The following is a 19,807-nucleotide window of genomic DNA, read 5'->3' on the forward strand; positions in this document are numbered from 1 at the left end:
GCTGTGGGCTGGGAGGTGGAGGAGGCCAGGGCGCAGGGCGGTGGCGCTGGCCGTGGGGAACCAGCCCTGCTGGCGACGTCACAATGGGCTGAGGCTGAGGTCAGGAGCTTCTCGCTACCTGTTTGGGTTCTAAAGTGGTTCACAGAGGGCTCTCTGGTCTGAGCCTCCCTCCCAGCCCTCTGGGCTCCCTGCTGACCTGGTGTCCTACCTCCCCCAGCCCACCCTGGGCACTTTGGGCCATCACACCCCATCCTTCTTTAAGGCTCCCAGGCTTCCCCTCCACGAGCCTGTCAGTGGGCCCCTGGTGGAGGCCAGGTAAGCCCTGCCGGCTGGGCCTCTCCAGCACGAGGCCTGCGGGGTCCAGTGACCCTCTTCCTTCGTGCTCAGGAATCTGGCCAGCGCCCAGGCTGGGCCTCATGCTGGTGCAGGGTGCCTGTCTCCTCCAGACCCACCCAGAGAGCAACACCCCCTGCCCCCAGCACTTGGTGGTTTATTCCACAAGAAGCTGAAGCAGAGTGTGACCAGGGTGGAGTGCCACTGGGTTTGAACTCAGTGACTGCAGGACTGTTACCCAGAGTGATCAGAGAAGCCTCAGTCCAGCCGGACCTCAGAGGAGCCAGGAGTCCAAGTGAAGAGGGAAACAGCACTCCGTGGCTGGGTCTTCCTAGGAGTTGCTTAATTGCTGGTCTCTGTGAGACTGTTGTTTCAACACTGGCTTAAACTGTAACATTTCTATGCTATAATTCACACCCTGGGGAGTGTATTCTCCTGTGACCTTGAGAAACACCTCCCTATGACAAAGGCCACTTCCTGACATCCCTTGCAGATTCTCCTCTGCTTTTATTCTGCTTCAATAAATAAGAATTTCTGCTAGTGGTCTGTGGTCATGTGGCCCAAGAATCAAACCTGCCAATACTGTCCTAGGCAAGGAATGACATCAGATTTCCTCTGAAAGCCCCATGTGACCTCAGCTCCGGGCCCAGAACTTCAGAGCCCACCACTGGCTCATCTGGATCCAGCGGCGCCATAAACCTGAGTTCTCCAACCCTCGAGTGGTGCTGGGTCTCTTGCTGAGCACGATTTCCACCGCACAAGCCGACCTGGGCAGGACAAACTATCTTACTGGGTGGCAAAGGTCAGCAGGAGATGACCCGGCCGGGTCTGATCACGGTGCGACGCCCATCCGCTGTCCCCATCCCTGCCCTGCCACCGCCTGGGAAGGGTCTGACTTGCAGCTAGCGGTTTGCTGAGTAGCACTGTGGCAGCCTGCCGAGCTGTGCCCCACCCAACACAGCCGAGTGTCACTGTCTCAGGGGCTCCTCCTGGTCCCCAGCAGGGGTTCTCGTGATAGTCACAGTCAGTGGCTATAACGGCTTCTCGCTGAGCTCGGGACTGGACGCAAATCTCGTCCAACAGAGCAGGCTGGGCAGAGCCGACAAGAGGAAAAGCCCTTGCCCTCGCCTTGGTCTAGTGGAAGAGACAGAAAATGAATCCGTACTGAGGACCGATTCTCCCTCGGTGTCCGCACACCCTGGCCCTGGGCCTCTCCTCCATCTCGTGTCCTCAGAGACAGATGACTGTCCAGTTCATGCTGCTCTGACAGTGTCTGCTCACTGTCCGGCACAGCCGGCGGCCACCTCTGTCTCGGCCTCTCCCTTCTCTCCCCATCCCACTGTTTCCGACCTCAGGCCAACAGCGTCTCTTCTTAGCTGCATCATGAGAGCCAGGTTGTCACCACATGATATTCTCCTTTCTCATTTCACCCTCCCTAACATCCTCCTCAAGTTATGCCCAATCTTTTAATGCAAGCTCCACCAAACAACCCCCTTTCATTCTATCCCTTCCCCTCCACTGAACCTCAGTTGAGGCTGAGATCCCCTAACAAGGTGTATTGGCATTTGACACCTGGTTTCAGAGAATATAAAAACTTGTCCAACGACCCAAAGCTCTTTACTATCACAGCACAGAGCAGAACCCATGGCTCCTTAAGTTGATCAGAATCGGGGGGCGAGAGAAGGGAGCACGCAGATGAATTTGGCCCCACTTGGCCTCCTGGGGCTCTCCTCCAGCCCCTGCTGGGGAGGGAGCGCTGGACAGGGGAGCAGGGGGCTGGGCTGAGCCCAACTGACCCGCACCTGAACCTGCTGCCTCCACCCTAGCCCAGTGTTTACTGTGACGTCACCAGGGTCAGCTCTGCCATGCATTTGTGATGCCCACTTGCAGCTGCCACCGCTGACTTGGATCAGCCTGGCCTGGAGGTGAAGTTGGATAGTTCTGGACTGGAATGACAAGAAGATGCTCCAGCTTCTAACAGCACTGCTCATGGCACTCCAGGGACATGCCCAGGACGAGTCAGGTGGGTGCCAGGCTGGCCCCAAGCAGAGGGGGTGGGAAGGCACTGAGCCCGAGCCTGCTGCTGAGGAAACAAGGAGACTGTACTGACCCATCACAACGTTGTAGCCAGCTGGATGAAGACACCGCCTACTGGCACCCCCAGGCACCGGCCCAGGGTACAGAAGCGGAGGGGAGGAGAGCTAGAATCCAGCATCTGCCTGGGTGTCTCAGAGCTCTGTCTTGAGCACTAGGATGCTTCAGGATACCCTAGGAGGAGGGGGACATGGAATAGGCCCTATTTAATTTAGGACACCTGTGTTAGGCAGTCTCATTAAATGGGGGCCTTAGAAGGCCATCATGGGTTAATTCAGTTCGTGAGTTAAAGAAGTTTGTTCTGTCCCTCAGGCCTGTGACAAACTCTGTAGGAAAAAGTTCTATGGTTAGATGAGAATTTGGAACGTTCCGTTCCACGTTCTTCCTGGAGAACCCAGTGGCTCTCCACATACTAATGGTTCTGACACGCCTTAGGGTGGACAGCCGGCTTCATTTTACTTAATCTGGCATTTCTGAGATGTATCTGACCATAGACCCCCCTCCCCTGCAGGCCCACCGCAGCCTGAAGACCACTCCCTGGTTTATTTCTAACATTTTCTACTTTTTCTTTAGAGAGTCGCCTGTCCCTTAGTGCTTTGTGATTCTCTTATTCAGGGGAGTTTCTAAAGTTGATTTGCAGGACCCTATTGAGCTGTAGTGACATTAACCCTTTGTCTCTTATCTGTGTCATGAACTCGTTCCTCCTAACTCTTCAGTGCTCTTCCCACTTATTTTGGACCGAACACAAATTTAAGTTTATGAAAACTTTATTGATATTTTTCACTACCGTTCTTGGGTTTTATTTCATGCATCAGAAGGGATTTTGGTCCCAAGCTCACAAGTGCAATCAGCACTCTGGGCTCTGCGGTCAGACTGGGCTCTACCCACTGGGGACAACTGGCTTACTGGCTCTGTGGTCCTGTTTCCCCACCTGTAAAATGGGCACATGAGGGTCCCTGTGGGGAGAGAATCTGCAGAAAGCTCTGAGAGCAGGCCTGGCTCTGTCAGGGCTCAAAACCCTTAGCTCTTATTCCAGAGTTCTGTGACTTCACTTCTTTTTAAAAAAATTTTTTTAAAATTCTAATTTGTTATATATGACAGCAGAATGCATTACAGTTCATATTACACGTATAGAGCACAATTTTCATATCTCTGGATGTATATGAAGTATATTCACACCATTCGTGTCTTCAGAGATATTGGTCTGAAGTTTTCTTTCTTTAATGTATCTTTGCCTGGTTTTGGAATCAAGGTGATATTGGCCTCATACAATGAGTTGGAAGTGCTCCCTCTTTTTCTATATCACAAAATAATTTGTAGAGTATTGGTATGAGCTCTTCTTTATAGGTCTTGTAGAACTCGGCTGTGTATCCATCTGGTGCTGGGCTTTTCTTTGTCAGTAGGTTTCTGATGGTGTCTTCTATTTTCTTGCTTGAAATTGATCTGTTGAAATTGTGTATATCATCCTGATTCAATTTGGCCAACTCACATGCCTCTAGAAATTTGTTGATGCCTTCAATATTCTCTATTTTATTAGAGTAAAAGTTTTCAAAATAATTTCTAATTATCTTTTGTATTTCTGTAGTGTCTGTTGTGATATTTCCTTTTTCATCACGTGTGTTAGTTATTTGAGTTTTCTCTCTCCTCTTTGTTAGGATGGCTAAAGGTTTGTCAATTTTATTTAATTTTTTTGAAGAACCAACTTTTTGTTTTGTCAACTTTTTTCAAATGTTTCTTTTGTTTCAATTTCATTGATTTCAGCTCTGATTTTAATTGCTTTCTGTTTTCTGCTGCTTTTGGTGTTCATTTGTCCTTCTTTTTCTAGGGCTTTGAGATGTAATGTTAGGTCATTTATTTGTTGACTTTTTCTTCTTTGAAGAAATGAACTCCATGCAATGAACTTTCCTCTCAGTACTGTCTTCATAGAGTTCCAGAGATTTCGATATGTTATATTAGTGTTCTCATTTTACCTCTATTTTTAATCTCTTCCTTGATATCTTCTACAACCCATTGTTCATTCAGTAGCACATTATTTAGTCTGGGGTGTAGGAGTAGTTTTTATTTTATCATTGATTCTAATTTCATTCCATTGTTTTCTGATATAATGTTGGGTAGTATCTCTACTTTTTTGCATTTGTTAAGAATTGCTTTGTGGCATAATATGTGGTCTACTTTAGAGAAGAATCCACCAGCTGCTGAGAAGAAAGTGTGTTCACTTGTTGAAGGATGAAAATCAGTTAAGTCTAAGTTATTAATTGCATTATTGAGTTCTATAAGTTTTTTTGTTCAGCTTTTGTTTGCAAGATCTATCCAGTGGTGAAAGAGGTGTTTTAAAGTCACCCAAAATTAGTGTGTTGTGGTCTATTTGACTCTTGAACTTGAGAAGAGTTTGTTTGATGAACACAGCTGCTCCATTGTTTGGGGGATATATATATATATATCTTAACAAATATATATATATAACTCTTGTTGGTGTATGGATCACTTGAGCAGTATGAAATGTCCTTCTTTGTCCTTTTTGATTAACTTTAGCTTAAAGTCTACTTTATTTGATACGAGGATGGAAACCCTGCTTGCTTCCGCAGTCCATGTGAGTGGTATGATTTTTCCCAACCTTTCACCTTCAGTCTGTGTGTGTCTTTTCCTATAAAATGAGTCTCTTGGAGACAGCATATTGTTTTTTTTTTTTTTTAAATCCAATCAGCTAGCCTATGTCTTTTGATTGATGAGTTTAGGCCATTAACATTCAGGGTTATTATTGAGACATGATTTGTATTCCCAGAAATTTTTGTTATTTAATTTGACTTGGTTTCTTCTTTGATTAGCTTTTCCTTTAGTGTAATACCTCCTTCTGCTGATTTTCATTGTTGTTTTTTCATTTCCTCTTCAAAGGATATTTTGGCAAGGATATTCTGCAGTGCAGGTTTTCTAGCTGTAAATTCTTTTAACTTTTGTGTATCATGGAAGGTTTTTATTTCATCTTCAAATCTAAAGCTTAATTTGGCTAGATACAGTATTCTTGGTTGGCATCCATTTTCTTTCAGAGCTTGATATATGTTGTTCCAGGATCTTGTAGCTTTCAGGGTCCAGGTTGAAAAATCTGCACATAACCTAATTGGTTTCCCACTCTATGTGATCTGATTCCTTTGTCTTGTGGCTTTTAATATTCTCTCCTTATTCTGTATGTTAGGCATTTTCATTATTGTGCCTTGGTGTGAATCTATTGTGATTTTGAACACTTGGTGTCCTGTAAGGCTCTTGAATTTGGTTTTCCAATTTGTTCTTCCTGTTTGGAAAATTTTCTGATAATATTTCATTGTTCATCCTTTGGTTTGGAACTCTATTCCCTCCTCTATCCCAATAACTCTTAAATTCGGTCTTTTTATGCTATCCTATATGTCTTGAATGTTCTGCTTATGTTTTCTTACCATTTCACTGTGCTGTCTACATTCTTTTCAAGATTATATATTTTGTCTTCATTGTCTGAGGTCCAGTCTTCCAAGTGGTCTGATCTGTTGGTGATGCTTTCAATTAAACTTTTAATTCTGTTTATTGTTTCTTTCATTTCAAGGATTTGTTTGGTTTTTCTTTAGAACCCCTGTCTCCCTATTGAAGGAATCTTTTGCTTCTTGTTTTTGTGTATGTAGCTCTTTGTCAAAATGATCTTTTGATGCCTGTGTTTACTCTCTTATTCCATCCTTAATTCACAGAACATTTTAATCATGTACGTCCTGAACGCCTTCTCTGTCATTTCATCTGCTGTGCTGGCCATGGATTCTAATAATGTGGTATCTTGACTTGTTTGGCACAGTTTCTTCCCTTGTCTTTTCATGTTGCTTGTGTGTCTTCCCTTCTAGCTCTGTGGATCCGAGGCATGACCGTTTTTACCCTATAGGATTATAGTGCCCCTATAGGGATCCAATACTTCTCCTTTGAGGTGAAGGACAGTGTTATCAGATCCCAATATAAACAATATACCACCTAAAAACAAATAGTTGTTATTAAGATGTTTACAGTTTGGTCAATGTACAGAAATGGAGAATTCAGTTATTATCTATAATATAATCAGTAGATTTGTAAAAGAGTTTACAATTTCTGATGGTGGACCCAGAACCGGGGATGAGGTGTGGGAAGATATGCTGAGGAGGTAGGAGGTGAGGATACAGAGCTACTGTATCTTAGGAAGTGTGATGGAGGAGTCTAAAAAAGAAGGTTAGTAGCAGGAGAATAGAGAAGTCGTAATTTTGGGTAGGCAAGTAAGAGGGAAGACAGTAGTGTACATAAACCAAACACACAATATATTAATAAAAATAAAAAAGGTTAAATAGTAAAAATTGGAAAGAAAAAATAGAAAAAAATAATAAAAGGAAAAAAGGTATATACAACACAAGTGTTACTCAGTTGTCTCAGTCCTCAATATCCTCATTCATGCAAAGTACCTGGTTTCTCATGTTGGGGATGTGAGAGGGGCGAATAAAGAGGAAGACAGTAGGCAAAGCGCCCACGGCCTCAGTATTTCACAAGGGTCACCAAATAAAGGGACCGTGCCATAGGAGGAAGGAGCACAAACAGGAGCATCCGCTTCCTTCTGCAGTATCCCTCAAGGGCTGCAGTTCCATCGCTGCAGAGTAGGCAGTGAGGGATCCCAAGAACACGTGTGAGGGTGGGGGAGAGATGGTGGAGGAAGGTACAAAGATAGGCAGAGTAGACAGGCCCCGTGGCCACCGACCTCCAGTAAATCTACACTCCTTGAAGGAATCCTAAAAACGGCTGGCCCACAAGAATGAATTATTGAAAAGGGCGAGATGAGGAGAAGACCCTGTGCCCACATCACAGGAGCTGACCCCAAAGGAGATCCTGGAGGTGCAGTCTCCCAACGAGACGGGCGAGGGCCATACCCCATTCCAGGTGCTCTGCACCCAAGACCAGCGCTCACACCCTGGTAACCCCCACCATCCTGAGGGCAGAGATACCTGTTAACAACAGATGACCCCACCTGTTGGATGAGAGGGAAGAGGAAAGACACTGATCTCCAACCAAAACAATCCTTGTTCCTTCCTTCTAGACTTTTTTTTCTTTCTCTGGTACTGTAGACGGGAGGAGGAGGTGGAGAAGCCTACTGGGTACTCTAATGCCCAGATAATAGAGGGGATCTTTGTTTTGATTAAAAGATAAAATTTTTAAAAAGTTTTAAGAGAGTCCATAAATGGAAGGTCAGGAGTAAGCTGCTAGATTCAAACCCAAATATATCAGCAATGAACTAAATTACATGGATTTTGAAACTAAAAAATTGAGGAGTACGTCAATGGTTGGAGCACAGACCTTCACTAACACACGTTATGGCAGCCACCCAACAGTGAATTGGAAAAATAAAATAGAGAAGCTTGGGAAAGAAAGAAATAACTGCTATTATTCACAGATGACAGGGTGTGGGTACAGAAAACGCAAAAGAATGTACATATAAACCACTGTAACTAATAGACGGATGAAGCGAAATCATTAGATAAAATGTAAAACTCTATACACCAGCATCAAATTAAAAATAAATACAAAGATAATATTGTTTATATTAGCTCCAGAATCATAAACTATCTGGAAATAAAGGGAAACAACAAATATGTACCAACTCTGTGTGGGGGGGTGTTGTCTGTGTGTGTGGGTGTTGTCTCTGGGGGGTATTGTCTGTGTTGGGGGATGTTGTCTGTGTGGGGGTTTGTGGGAGTGTTGTCTGTGTGGGGGTGTTGTCTGTGTGTTGGGGGTGTTGTCTGTGTGGGTGTTGTCAGTGTGGGGGTTTGTCTGTGGGGGTTGTCTGTGTGGGGGTGTTGCCTGTGTGGGGGGTGTTGTCTGTGTTGGGGGGTGTTGTCTGTGTGCCGGATGTTGTCTGTGTGTGGGGGTGTTGTCTGTGTGGGTATTGTCTGTGTTGGGGGGTGTTGTCTGTGTGGGGAATGTTGTCTGTGTGGGGGTTTGTCTGTGGGGGTGTTGTCTGTGTGTTGGGGGTGTTGTCTGTGGGGGGGTGTTGTCTGTGTGGGGGGTATTGTCTGTGTTGGGGGGTGTTGTCTGTGTTGGGTGTTGTCTGTATGTGGGGGTGTTGTATGTGGGGGGGTTGTCTGTGGGGGGTATTGTCTGTGTGTGGGGGTGTTGTCTGTGTGTTGGGGATGTTGTCTGTGTGTTGGGGATGTTGTCTGTGTGTGGGGGTGTTGTCTGTATGTGGGGGGTTGTCTGTGGGGGTGTTGTCTGTGTGTGTGGGTGTTGTCTGTGTGTTGGGGGGTGTTGTCTGTATGTGGGTGGTTGTCTGTGGGGGTGTTGTCTGTGTGTTGGGGATGTTGTCTGTGTGGGGGGTGTTGTCTGTGTGTGGGGGTGTTGTCTGTATGTGGGGGGTTGTCTGTGGGGATGTTGTCTGTGTGTGTGGGTGTTGTCTGTGTGTGGGGGTGTTGTCTGTGTGTTGGGGGGTGTTGTCTGTATGTGGGGGTTTGTGTGGGGGGGTGTTGTCTGTGTGTTGGGGGTGTTGTCTGTGTTGGGAGGTATTGTCTGTGTATGGGGGTGTTGTCTGTGTGTTGGGGATGTTGTCTGTGTGTTGGGGGTGTTGTCTGTGTGGGGGGTGTTGTCTGTGTGTGGTGCAGCTGGGTGCCTTGGGCTCTTGTGGGCTTCTGTGCAGTTGAAGTTGCTACACGGCTGTTTCCACCTGCAGCATGGTGGCAGCCTCTGGTGAGATTCTGCTTGCTATTCCTCTGGTGCAGGTGCAGCCTGGTTGGTTTCTGATGCACCCTTAGGGTTAGGGTGCAGACCACTCTGTGCCTGGCCACAGTGGGGGGTTTATGAGGCCGTCACTGTCACTGGGGCCTGGAGCCCAGCCCGTCACAATCTGCAGGTGTGCCCTCTCTCTTCGTCCTCTTCCCAGGTATCTGCCAGGAACTGCACTGACCTCACGGGGCTTCTCATGGCCCACGCTGTGGTTGTCACACAAGAAGGTCCCGCGTCACATTCCAGCTCTTTGGGGTCTAACTTTCAAGTCTATCACTTCCCCTTATTTTTCTTTGTTTCTGTCTTTTTCCTTTTTAAATCCTTTCCTCTTCTGAGCTCTTATCCTATAATGCTCCGTGTTTGCTTTATACTTGGCTTTTGGCCTGGGCCAGTTCCGACAGACCCCCCTTTTGCGGCAGGTGGCCTGGAGGAAGCTCGTTGCTGTCTCCCCTCTCCCCTTCCGCCTGGCCCTCATCACCACCACCTTGATCCGTCTGACAGGGACGGGGCCAGGTCACAACTGTCTGGAGTACTGCCCTGGACACCTTCCCCCTGAAGAAGGCGGACGGGGTGAGACCCCAGGCCTAGGGGGACCTTGGCTTCGGGGGCTTCCTCCCTCTTGGAGGTGGTCCTCTTGGGAGGCTGGGAGCCTCTTCCCTGGACACCCCTGGACTCCTCTCTGCACAGCTGACTCTAGTTCCCGGCTCAGTTGTTTCCTCATCTCGACCTTTAAGAAGAGATGTCAGTGTGCCTGACCCGAGAGGACCAGTGGCCCTGTGCTTCCTATGGCCTGTCTGGGCCATGGCGATGCCCCTGAGCTGCAGATGGTTATAGGAATCTAAGGTTTTATTTTTTCATTTAGTTTCTAGAACTCTATGCTGTGAGAACCTCTAGAGGAGCAAGACTGTGTGCTGAACGTCATTGTCACCTTCGTCCTGTTGAAACAATACAATAGTTGGAAGATCCTCAAAGTTCAGCATGACCTGGGTTTTAGTGATTTGGGCATAAATGACTTTTTTCTTTTTTAAAAAAATGATGTTTGTTGGCCAGTGTCAGTGGGCATCGAGGACCTGTTCTATGTGTGTTGGGTAGGAGTGTTTATGAGTTCATCAGCCATCTTTTCTCAAGGTCATTTATCCTTGTCTTACAATTCCAACATGTAATGGGTAGCAATGGGTGACAACATAGCGGGTGACAAGCCCAGGCCTGGATGTAAAATGAACTCTAGGGACACTGTCGTGAGAACTGTGCCTGGGAACGGGAGAGGTCCCCTCCCTGTTTTGTCAGCACCATCCACTCCCTCCTCCTGGGACTGACTACTCCCCTTGAAGTGCAGGCGCCCTGTGGGGGCTCAGGCCCAGGGGTAGAGGTTTATCAAAGGCCTGAGAGAGGAGGCAGTTCTTCCTCTGATCACGCTCTGCTCCTCTAAGCGTGCTTCCTGTTAGGAACCCTGTGCACAGCTGTATATCGGGTAACATTCCCGACACCAGAGAGTCTACAAATGTCGTGAAAAACTGATGCTGGGTGCTCAGAATCTAGAGTCTGTTCTCCGGGCCTGCAGGCGTAAAATAAAGTTGGCGCTGTCCCACTCTTCCAGTGCCATTTGCCACTCTTACCTGATTTCCATAAAAAGCCAGAGCCAGGTTTTATCTGATAAATTTTGCTGCTTTTTCCTATTCTTCTCCCCTTTGGAAAAAAAGAACATATATTTATTATTTCTGTGCCAAAGCCCTTTCCAATAATTCATTCTTGTGGGCCAGCCGTTTTTAGGATTTCTTCAAGGAGTGTAGATTTACTGGAGGTCGGTGGCCTCGGGGCCTGTCTACTCTGCCTATCTTTGTGCCTTCCTCCACCATCTCTCCCCCACCCTCACACGTGTTCTTGGGATCCCTCACTGCCTACTCTGCAGCGATGGAACTGCAGCCCTTGAGGGATACTGCAGAAGGAAGCGGATGCTCCTGTTTGTGCTCCTTCCTCCTATGGCACGGTCCCTTTATTTGGTAACCCTTGTGAAATACTGAGGCCGTGGGTGCTTTGCCTACTGTCAGCAGGCTGACACCTCTTAGCACAAACTCTTGCAGGTGCTGAGCTCCCTTTTTACACGTCCAGTGTTTAGCACAGTGCAAAGAAGAGTCCAGCCACCCAGGGCCTGCCTGCTTTGCACACTCCACAGACCTGCACCCCACATCAGCCACCGACAGGTGACGCTTGGGGCTCCAGGGACCTCGGGCCACAGTGCTGCCTCGGGAGCTCTCTGACCCAGACTCCCCACGGAGCTGTTAAGCAGGGTCCCTAGCAGGGAGCCCCCTCTCTGACTGCCCTTCCTCTGGAGTTTCCTCTTCTCCTCCCCCTGCTCCCCAAACCTGCCTTAGCCTCTGAATGGTCTCCTGCCATAAAAGCTGTCCCTGCCTTCACATCTGTCAATCACCCAGACACAGTGTGTGGTCTGTGGATCAGATCCACATCAGCCCTGGCCAGGAAACCCAGGTTCTGACCCCCTGCAGGCCTGTCCCTCGTGGCCTTCTCCCCGAGCCCTGCAGCCTCCCTGGAGGCCTGGACTCCACTTCCTCCAGTTACGGCTGGTGATCCCGCAGTGACTTTCCCTCTGTCTCCTGCGTGTCTCTGGCTTGTCCCCATTGCTGTCCCAACTCCATGTGCTGTCTAGTGGAGCTCCGCACGGCCCTGGGGTCTCTCAGCTCCCTTTGGGGGTGAGGACCAGACCCTGAAGGAGGTGTGATTGCTGGTGTTTTCCGAGATCTGTCCCTGCCCGGCCTGCTCACTCCACTTCCCTCCACGTGGGCCACGTCAGGAACACGAGACGAGGCTTTCTCCGCGCTTCTCGGGTGCGAGTCAGTGTTCTGTCTCTTCCAGAAGTGGTTCAGTGTGGCTACAGACCTGCCTTTCCAAACTCATCATGGCTGCCCTTCCGCGAATTGCTTCAGGTCCAGAATGGTGAATTCCCGTGGCAAGTGAGTATCCAGATGTCTGGGCAGCACCTCTGTGGAGGCGCCATCATACACCAGTGGTGGGTCCTGACGGCCGCACACTGCTTCCCAAGAACCCTGTAAGTGCCCAGGGCGTCGCCTTGGTTTACACCTGTCTAGTCCCCTAGTGGTCGGCTGGTGGGTTGGTGCACGAGGCCTGGAGGCCATGGGTTCTGTCCCCAGTACATTCACTCCTGTTGGCTTGGGACCAAAGTCACTGTACACCTACTCTCTCCACTTCCCTCAGCCAACCATACCCACAGGTGAGCGGCTCCTCGCTGCTGCACCCCAGTGTTGGAAGACCTGCCCAGGCTCCTCCCCCCGTATATAAAGACAACACGGTGGATTCATTCATTGTACACACACGCATTGAGCACCTACCGTGTGCTATTCCAGGTGCTGGGGATGTCTCTTCTCTCCTGGTGCTCGGGGTTTCTCTGGGCTGATGGGTCATTGGCTCAGAGATTTGCTGAAGTGGGACCCCTGTCCCCTACCTACCTGATCTCCACTCTCCAGCACTCCCCAAGCCACGGTGGCATGCCCAGTGCTCTGAACCTCTCGGTATTTAGTTGTGAACTCTATTGTTCACAAATGTGTTTGTGAGGGTGTTTTTGTATTCATTCTTCAGATTAGAAATGGCAGTAGTAAATGTCACTGTGGTCATAGGAGCCAAAACACTCCGCAGCACCCACTTGGAGAGAAAGCAAGTGCAGAAGATCATTATTCACAAAGACTACAAGCCACCCTCCCTCGACAGCGACCTCTGCTTGCTCCTGCTCGCCACGCCAGTGGAGTTCACCCGCTTAAAAATGCCCATCTGCCTGCAGGAGAAGGAGAGGGTCTGGGACAGGTGCTGGATGGCAGAGTGGGTGCCGACTGCTGTGCACGGTGGGTGCCTTCCCTGGGAACCCGGGAGGCTGGTGTTAGGTAGCCCTGGGCTGATGCAGGAAGACTCAGGTCTGAACTGGGGCAAGATCCTTGACCCTCTTCACCTTCTCATAGAATAACAGTAATTGATATCTCCCTCAAACACATCATGGAGGTTAAATTAGGGAAATTATATAGGTAAGATCCTGATGAAAAGCCTGGACATAGAAGAATTCCAAAGTATGAGAACAATGATAATTGTTCATCAGATGGTTGGATTCTCCCTTGAAGGGCCTGTTTTACAATGTCCATCTCCATCAGCTGACCACGTGCTATAGACTCCCCCCCCCCATAACTCCATGCCAGTGATCCTCTGGTCCAGTGGCCACTCCTGACTCCAGCACTTTCCTGCAGGGCTCCAGGCCTGGTCAGTCAGGGAGGATTTCTGGGAGGGAGGGAGCAAGTGGGGAGAAGACCGAGAGCTCCTCTAGCCTCCTGGTCATTTCCTTCCTGCAAAATAGCCCCCCCAGGTGCGTCCTGTGCCTGGTTTCTCTGTTTGGCTTGGCAAAGACACCACGCACCCCATTTCAGAGGGTTGCCCACGGCAGGTCGTCCTGCCAGGGACTGGGGCTCTCATGGGCTGCTTCTGGAAGAAGTGAGCTTCCTGCAGGGAGCCAGTTCCGCAGAGGAACCACCTGCTAGAGCTGAGAGGACCTTGCCCTAGGTCTTCACTGAGGCCCCCACCCTGTGAACTGGAGATTTGAGGAAATGGGAGGCCCCAGAACTTCCACCCTGATGACTGCCAGCGGCCCACGCCATGCACCGTCTCACGCGGACGTCTCACTTTGCCAGGCCCACCCGAGAACGCCAACATGCACCTGAAGAAGCTGCGGGTGAGCCAGATCAGCTGGAGGGAGTGCAGCAAGCGGGTGCAGCAGCTCCCCAGGGCCACGCTCTGTGCCTGGCAGGAACAGGACACCAATGGCAACAGCCAGGTAGGGACCCTGCCTGCCTTCCTCCTCCACCACCTTCCAGGCCCCAGCAGAGGCCAGGAGGGAGGCCCCCAGCAGAGGCCAGGAGGGAGGCCCCCAGCGGAGCCCAGGAGGGAGGCCCCCAGCAGAGGCCAGGAGGGAGGCCCCCAGCAGAGCCCAGGAGGGAAGCCCCAGCCCACACCTCCAGGACCCTGTGGCCCTGGGGCCCTGACTGAGGCCCTGAGACTGCTCCCGACCTGTGCTCTTTTCTCCTTCCCAGGGAGACAGCGGGGTGCCCATGGTCTGTGCTGACCACGGATCCCAGAGGCTCTTCCAGGCGGGCGTCTTCATCTGGGGCCAGAGCTCTGGCTCCAGGGGAAGGCCTGGCGTGTTTGTGTCTGTGGCTCAGTTCATCCCATGGATCCAGGAGGAGACCCAGAAGGAGGGGCGCGTCTACTCCTTGGTAGGGGCCCCGGGAAGCTCCCTGGCTTGTGCTCCACAGTACCCCTTGGTGCTGGGCGTGGGGTGGCAGCTGCTGCTCACTGCCATGCTCACCGGTGATAAATCGAGTCACTGGGCTTGACCTCCGTCTCCTTCTCTTTCTCCCCCTCCATCCCCCGCCCGTCCTTCCCCAGCCTCTGGGACTCAGTTCTCCCGAAACTCTAAGGGTGAAATATCAAATGTGGTGTGCTCAGGGGGCTCGGCAGTGCCTGGGGGACCCCAGATGCTAGGAATCCCTGACAAGGAGGGGCAGCAGCTGCAGGACCAAGGAGCTGAAGCTCCCCCCGGTCACCGTTTTCTGTGTCTTATGGAACACACTCTGACCCGGCCGCTGACCAGTGCCCGAACCTCCTGTGGAGGAATCTGAGGTTGGGTTGGAGCTGGAAGTAGGAGATTGTGACTTGGGACTTAGGGACCACACTTCTCCTTCTCTTAATGGAGCCCCAAGTTAAGGTGATTAACTGGAGCCCCAGCTGTGTCTGCCAGCCCATGTGGGAGGGCCATGGTCAAGAACCCACGGCCATCACTCACCGCCCGAGGAAGGACATCCCACTGAGAGAAGCACCAGCTGCCAGGCACGAGGGGTCTGAAGATAGTGTGGGATGGTGCACGCGCCCAGGAGGAGGGCCTTTCTGAATCTTTTCTTGGTTCAATCACCTGACCCCACAGGAAAGAAAAACATTGATTTAGACCCTTTGCAGACACTGCATGGGTTTGGGCTCTGGAAGGAGACAGGAAGAGTTCAAGGCTTCAAATGTGTCTGTCCTGTCCAGCCTTGGGCATCTTCTCACAGGGGCCCCTAGCAATTAGTTTTGTTTTATTTGTGTATTAGTAGATACTTATTTTCAGGAATTGGCCTGTGGGCTTGGTATGAGATCTGCAGAGCAGACTGGCAAGCTGGAGACACCCAGGGAGGACTTAAGAGTCCAAAACCCATCTGGAAACAAAATTCCTTCTTCCAGGGACCCCTTTTCACTTACGACCTTCGCCTGATTGGACCACCCACACATGGGGGGAAACCTCCTTTAGTCAGTCTACTGATCTGTTCCTTCACAGAAATATCCAGATGAGCCCAGCCAGGATGACAGGTAAAATTAACCATCACACTGACATTCCCATCTCTCGGAACTCCTGGGAATAACATGAAATACAGGTCTGCCCTCTTTGGCATCTAATGGGATATGATACACACCAAACATTAAATGGTGACAGGAAGCCACAGCCCCCTGCCCTTCTTGGCCCGTAACCACTAGACAGGGCTTCCTGTTCTCATCTGGACCTCCAGCTCCTCTGCTTGCCTGGCCAGTCCCCAGGAACTTCAAATCCTGCCCAGGTCACAGATGATCTGTGTTTGAAGACCTGCAGTTCAAAGTGCAGACTCCGTGGCTTTCCTTAGGCTTACAGGATCGGGAGAGCAGGAGTGAGTCATAACATAGAATGACATATAAATTAGCTAGGTGTTGACATACGTCATCCAGGATTCACAGTCAAGAGCATGAACACATCTTTGTTTCGTGACTTTCGGGCATGAAGGTGCGTAATTTTGATAAAGTCCAATTGAAGTTTTTCCTTTTATGGTTTTACAACTAAGAAACTAAAAACTGATCAATCTTTGTGACTTGGGATTAGGCAAAGATTTCTAATTTGCCTTAGTTTTCGGTGTACACAACATCTTTATTTTATGTGGTGCTGAGGATCACACCCAGTGCCCCACACATGCCAGGCGAGTGTGTTACCGCTTGAGCCACCTCCCCAGCCCAGAATGTACAAGTCCCTTCGGGCTCGCCTTCCGGTGCGCTTGTCCCTGGACGGCGTTCCCATCTTCCTCAGCCTCCTCCTGCCTGAGGAGGCAGGTCCTGTCCTCAGGGGGCGCCTTCCGGCTTCCTGGCTAAAGTGGCTCCCACCGTCCCCAGCCTTTGTCCCCCCCCCCCCCCCGTGTTTCCTGTGTGGACTTGATTATTGGCCCAGTCTTCACCCCTTCCTGCGTCAGCACCCCGGGAGAGGAGGATAGACTTTGGGAAAGCTGTTGGAAAAGACACTTGGGACCCAGGAAGCCACTGGGGTCCCTGTTGGAGCCCTGGCCCAAGCCCCACACAGTGGCTGCAGCAGGTTGCTGGGCCAAACCTGAGGTCACTTTCCTGTTCCAGGGTGCAGGCAAGGACAGCTGTACTTAGTAGCCAGCAGGACCCTCCTGTCCATTCTCTGACTATTTAGAAAGGCCCTGGAGATGTCCCTGGTGGCCAAGACAGCTGTCGGGTGGCCGTGTGGGAGGTTTATCGGGCAACCCCTGGGCGAGCACCAGAACAGGGAGGACAGGACCAAATGAGAAGTCAGGCCTTGACTCCGTCCACGGAGGCTCAGCCAACCTGGGGGGGCCTTCCAGAGTTGTCCCAAATTGGGGCGAGGGGCTAGAGTGGGACACTCCCTGCACTGGGCAGTCGGTTGGTGTGTGCTTACCTGGACAGGCAGCCATGGCCTGGGCTGAAGGAAGCCTCTGATTCCCAAAGAGAGCCGAGTCAGCGATTCCTGATGGAGGACCTGAGCCCGCGCCTCAGTGCCCCCACTGCTGGCTGAGCAGAAGCAATCCGCCCCCAAATGCACCTGCCAGTGTTAGTGCCACCAGGAAAGGCTTAAAGGGTGGAGGAGGGGCCATTGAATCCACGGGTAGGACCCCTGCAAAGATCCTGGTGTGCCCCAGCTGTCACCATCCATTCTAGCACGTGGCAGCCCCCGTGGTGGTATCACTGGACACACTCTGGCACACGGCAGCAGGTGGGAAATGCACTCTCATGTCCTCAAAGACAGAAGAAGCCAGTCAGGTGCGTTGCCTGTCGTGGCTCCCTCCACTGCCTTGCCAAGGCCTGGGTGCAGCCTCCCGCTCTCTGCAACAGCCCAGTATTGATAGGATAATGCTCATCACACTTGGGGATGGGGAGTGGTACATACTTGGAATTCCCTGCTAAGGTGCTTCGCTTCAGAGATGGAAGGTAAAGCTACGGAGATTCAGGGTCCTGATGCATTGGTAGGAATCCAATGGTGTGGACATCCTCAGAACATCCCCTTTAAGGTAAAGGACAGATTACTGCCCATGTGCCTGATATCACTAGGAAAGAGGCCCAGCAACTGGTAGGTCCACTGGATTTTGAAGCTAGCATGTAATAAGTGGGAAAATACTCCCACCAGGTGGGGTGGCTGTCAGGTTTCCAGTAGAGTCTGTGACGCAAAGCAAGAGGGCTTTGTGCTGAGTTCAGGCTGCAGTACGAGGTCCTGCCCCTTTAGCCATGCGACCCACAGGTCCAGTGCACTAAGAATCTGTGTAAGGACAGAAATGCTGGTGCTCCATAGGCTCATCTCCCTCCGTTTCGGTGCTGAGCAGACAGCTGGCTTGGTATGTCGGGGCGAGCTCAGCACAAGGAGGGGCTGGCACTGAATGCTTGGGCCCAGAGCTCCTGGGACCCCCCCTGGGAGGCCATTTCCCACCCCAGGAGGCCGCCACTGTTGTGTGACTTCAGAGAGGCGCCTGTTGTTCCTCTAATAAATCTGCTGGACGTGAAGGGGCAGGTCCGCTCTGTCCTGGAATGCTGGTCACAGCACTTGCCGACTGCCTGTGCCCAGCTCACAGTGACAAGGGCCAGGGCCTTGCCGATGCCGTGTTTTCCAGTTAACCCTGGCACCTGTCTGTGATGCCATCACGGGAATGGCTGCCCGGCGAGGCAGAATGTGTCACCCTAGCTGGTTGGGGGTGTGAGCAGGAAGGACTATGAGATGATCCCTGCTGTGCCTCCCGAGCACTCAAGGACAGCAGCACTTAGTCCTGGGACCCCAGGAGACTGTGGCTGCAGCCTCAGCTCAAACCAAGCCTGTTGTCATTGCAGCTGTATTTCCTGGAACCATTTTCAGTACCAAGTACCGTATCAGCCAGATTCTGCCAGGAAAATAGGTCATGGTCCACGCACCTCACGCAGAAATGGACATGATACATGGCACCGGCTTCCAGAGCCATGAGAGGCCCGTGTGCACAGCAGGAGAGCTGCTTGCTCTCGGGAGCTCAGTGAGCCACAGGCCTCACAGGAACCCACTGTGAACGGTCTCGGGATTCTCCTCAGCATCAGGGTGACCCAGGAGTGTCCCAGAGCCCATGGCAGAACCACCCAGCTGCCACGCGCTGAGGTCTGCATGCCTGCCACAGCTGCCACTGGGAATTATGTCCTCTGTCCCCTAAAATGTGGCTGGGAATCTCAGCTGGGAGCTGCTGGGATTCTGGGAATCTCAGCTGCTCAGCACACAGTCTCTGCCACCCGGGGAGAGGGAGCGGGCAGAGAGGGGGCCAAATGTCAGTGAACACTCCCTGGCGCGGGGGCCTACCAAGTGCAGAAAGCTAGAGAGCAGTCCTTCTGCAGAAGCCCCAGGGCTACCACGTCGCCAGCAAAGCCCCAGCATGCGGCGTCCCTTCAAGGCTCCATCGCGGTCGGGCGTCTTCCCAGCCCTAAAATCAGAATGATGGCAGCAGCCGCCCGTCCTCTGTGCTGATGATGCTCCACCCCAGGTCCATGTGCAGTTCCCCTGGGTCCTGGGGGCTGGCTCCTAGGGCTGGTGCCTTCAGATCCTGGGAGTGCCAGGTCCCCTGGTGGGTAACGGCAAGGAGAGCAGGAAGTGAGAGCTTTTGCAGTGATGCTTCCTGTCCGTTCCTGCTTGGCCACTGTGCTGCAGGGGCTGGGTCCCCTCTTGACCCAGTCCACACTGGCAGCCCTCCTGCATCCCTGCTGCTCTCCTGAGTTCCAGGGGCATGAGGTCACCTGCCTCCTTGGGGTGGGGGCTTACTGATGCTGGGCCTCCTTTACCACGTCCCCTCACCACACTTTCAGCTCTTCCTGAAAGTATCTTCATTTGAACCTTCAAAGTGGAATCCCAGTTCCTTCTGGACCCTCCCTAATTGGCACGCTGGGGCCGTCCACCTTGACACACAGCCTGTGGTTACAGAGCCCTCGGCCTCCTTGGTTCTACCTCAGAGACTGGATGGAAACCCAGAGCTCTGACTGCCTAGCAGGGGCGAGTAGCCAGTCCCTGAGGGTGGACCCCCTTCTCGGCTGAAGGCCGCGGCTAGCCCGGGTCTCACCAGCACCCCTGTCCCAAACACAGCCACTAAATCTGGGGGTGGACCTCTGGCAATGCCACAGTGACCCAACTGGCCTTGAACGAGAACGAGCAAGGGCACAGCTGAGTGGGAAGGGGAAGCGATGGCTGAATGCACAGGGAGCAGCGCTCTTTCCTGACCCGTCTCCTGCCCCAGATAGCTCCCTCTCCTCCCCTGGCTTG

General features: G+C 51.4%; 1 protein-coding gene across 1 annotated transcript; it reads left to right on the top strand.

Moving 5' to 3' along the window:
* The first annotated feature begins 2,295 nt into the window (after positions 1 to 2,295).
* Prss51 (serine protease 51) lies at positions 2,296 to 14,573 on the top strand. The gene is made up of 5 exons (XM_077792478.1): positions 2,296 to 2,356; positions 12,043 to 12,232; positions 12,781 to 13,040; positions 13,872 to 14,014; positions 14,271 to 14,573. Exons 1-5 carry the CDS (start codon positions 2,296 to 2,298, stop codon positions 14,571 to 14,573), a joined length of 957 nt encoding a protein of 318 aa, XP_077648604.1.
* The last annotated feature ends 5,234 nt before the right edge of the window (positions 14,574 to 19,807 follow it).

The sequence above is a fragment of the Urocitellus parryii genome, chromosome 14 (assembly GCF_045843805.1).
Source record: "Urocitellus parryii isolate mUroPar1 chromosome 14, mUroPar1.hap1, whole genome shotgun sequence".
NCBI classification, from domain to species: Eukaryota; Metazoa; Chordata; class Mammalia; order Rodentia; family Sciuridae; genus Urocitellus; species Urocitellus parryii.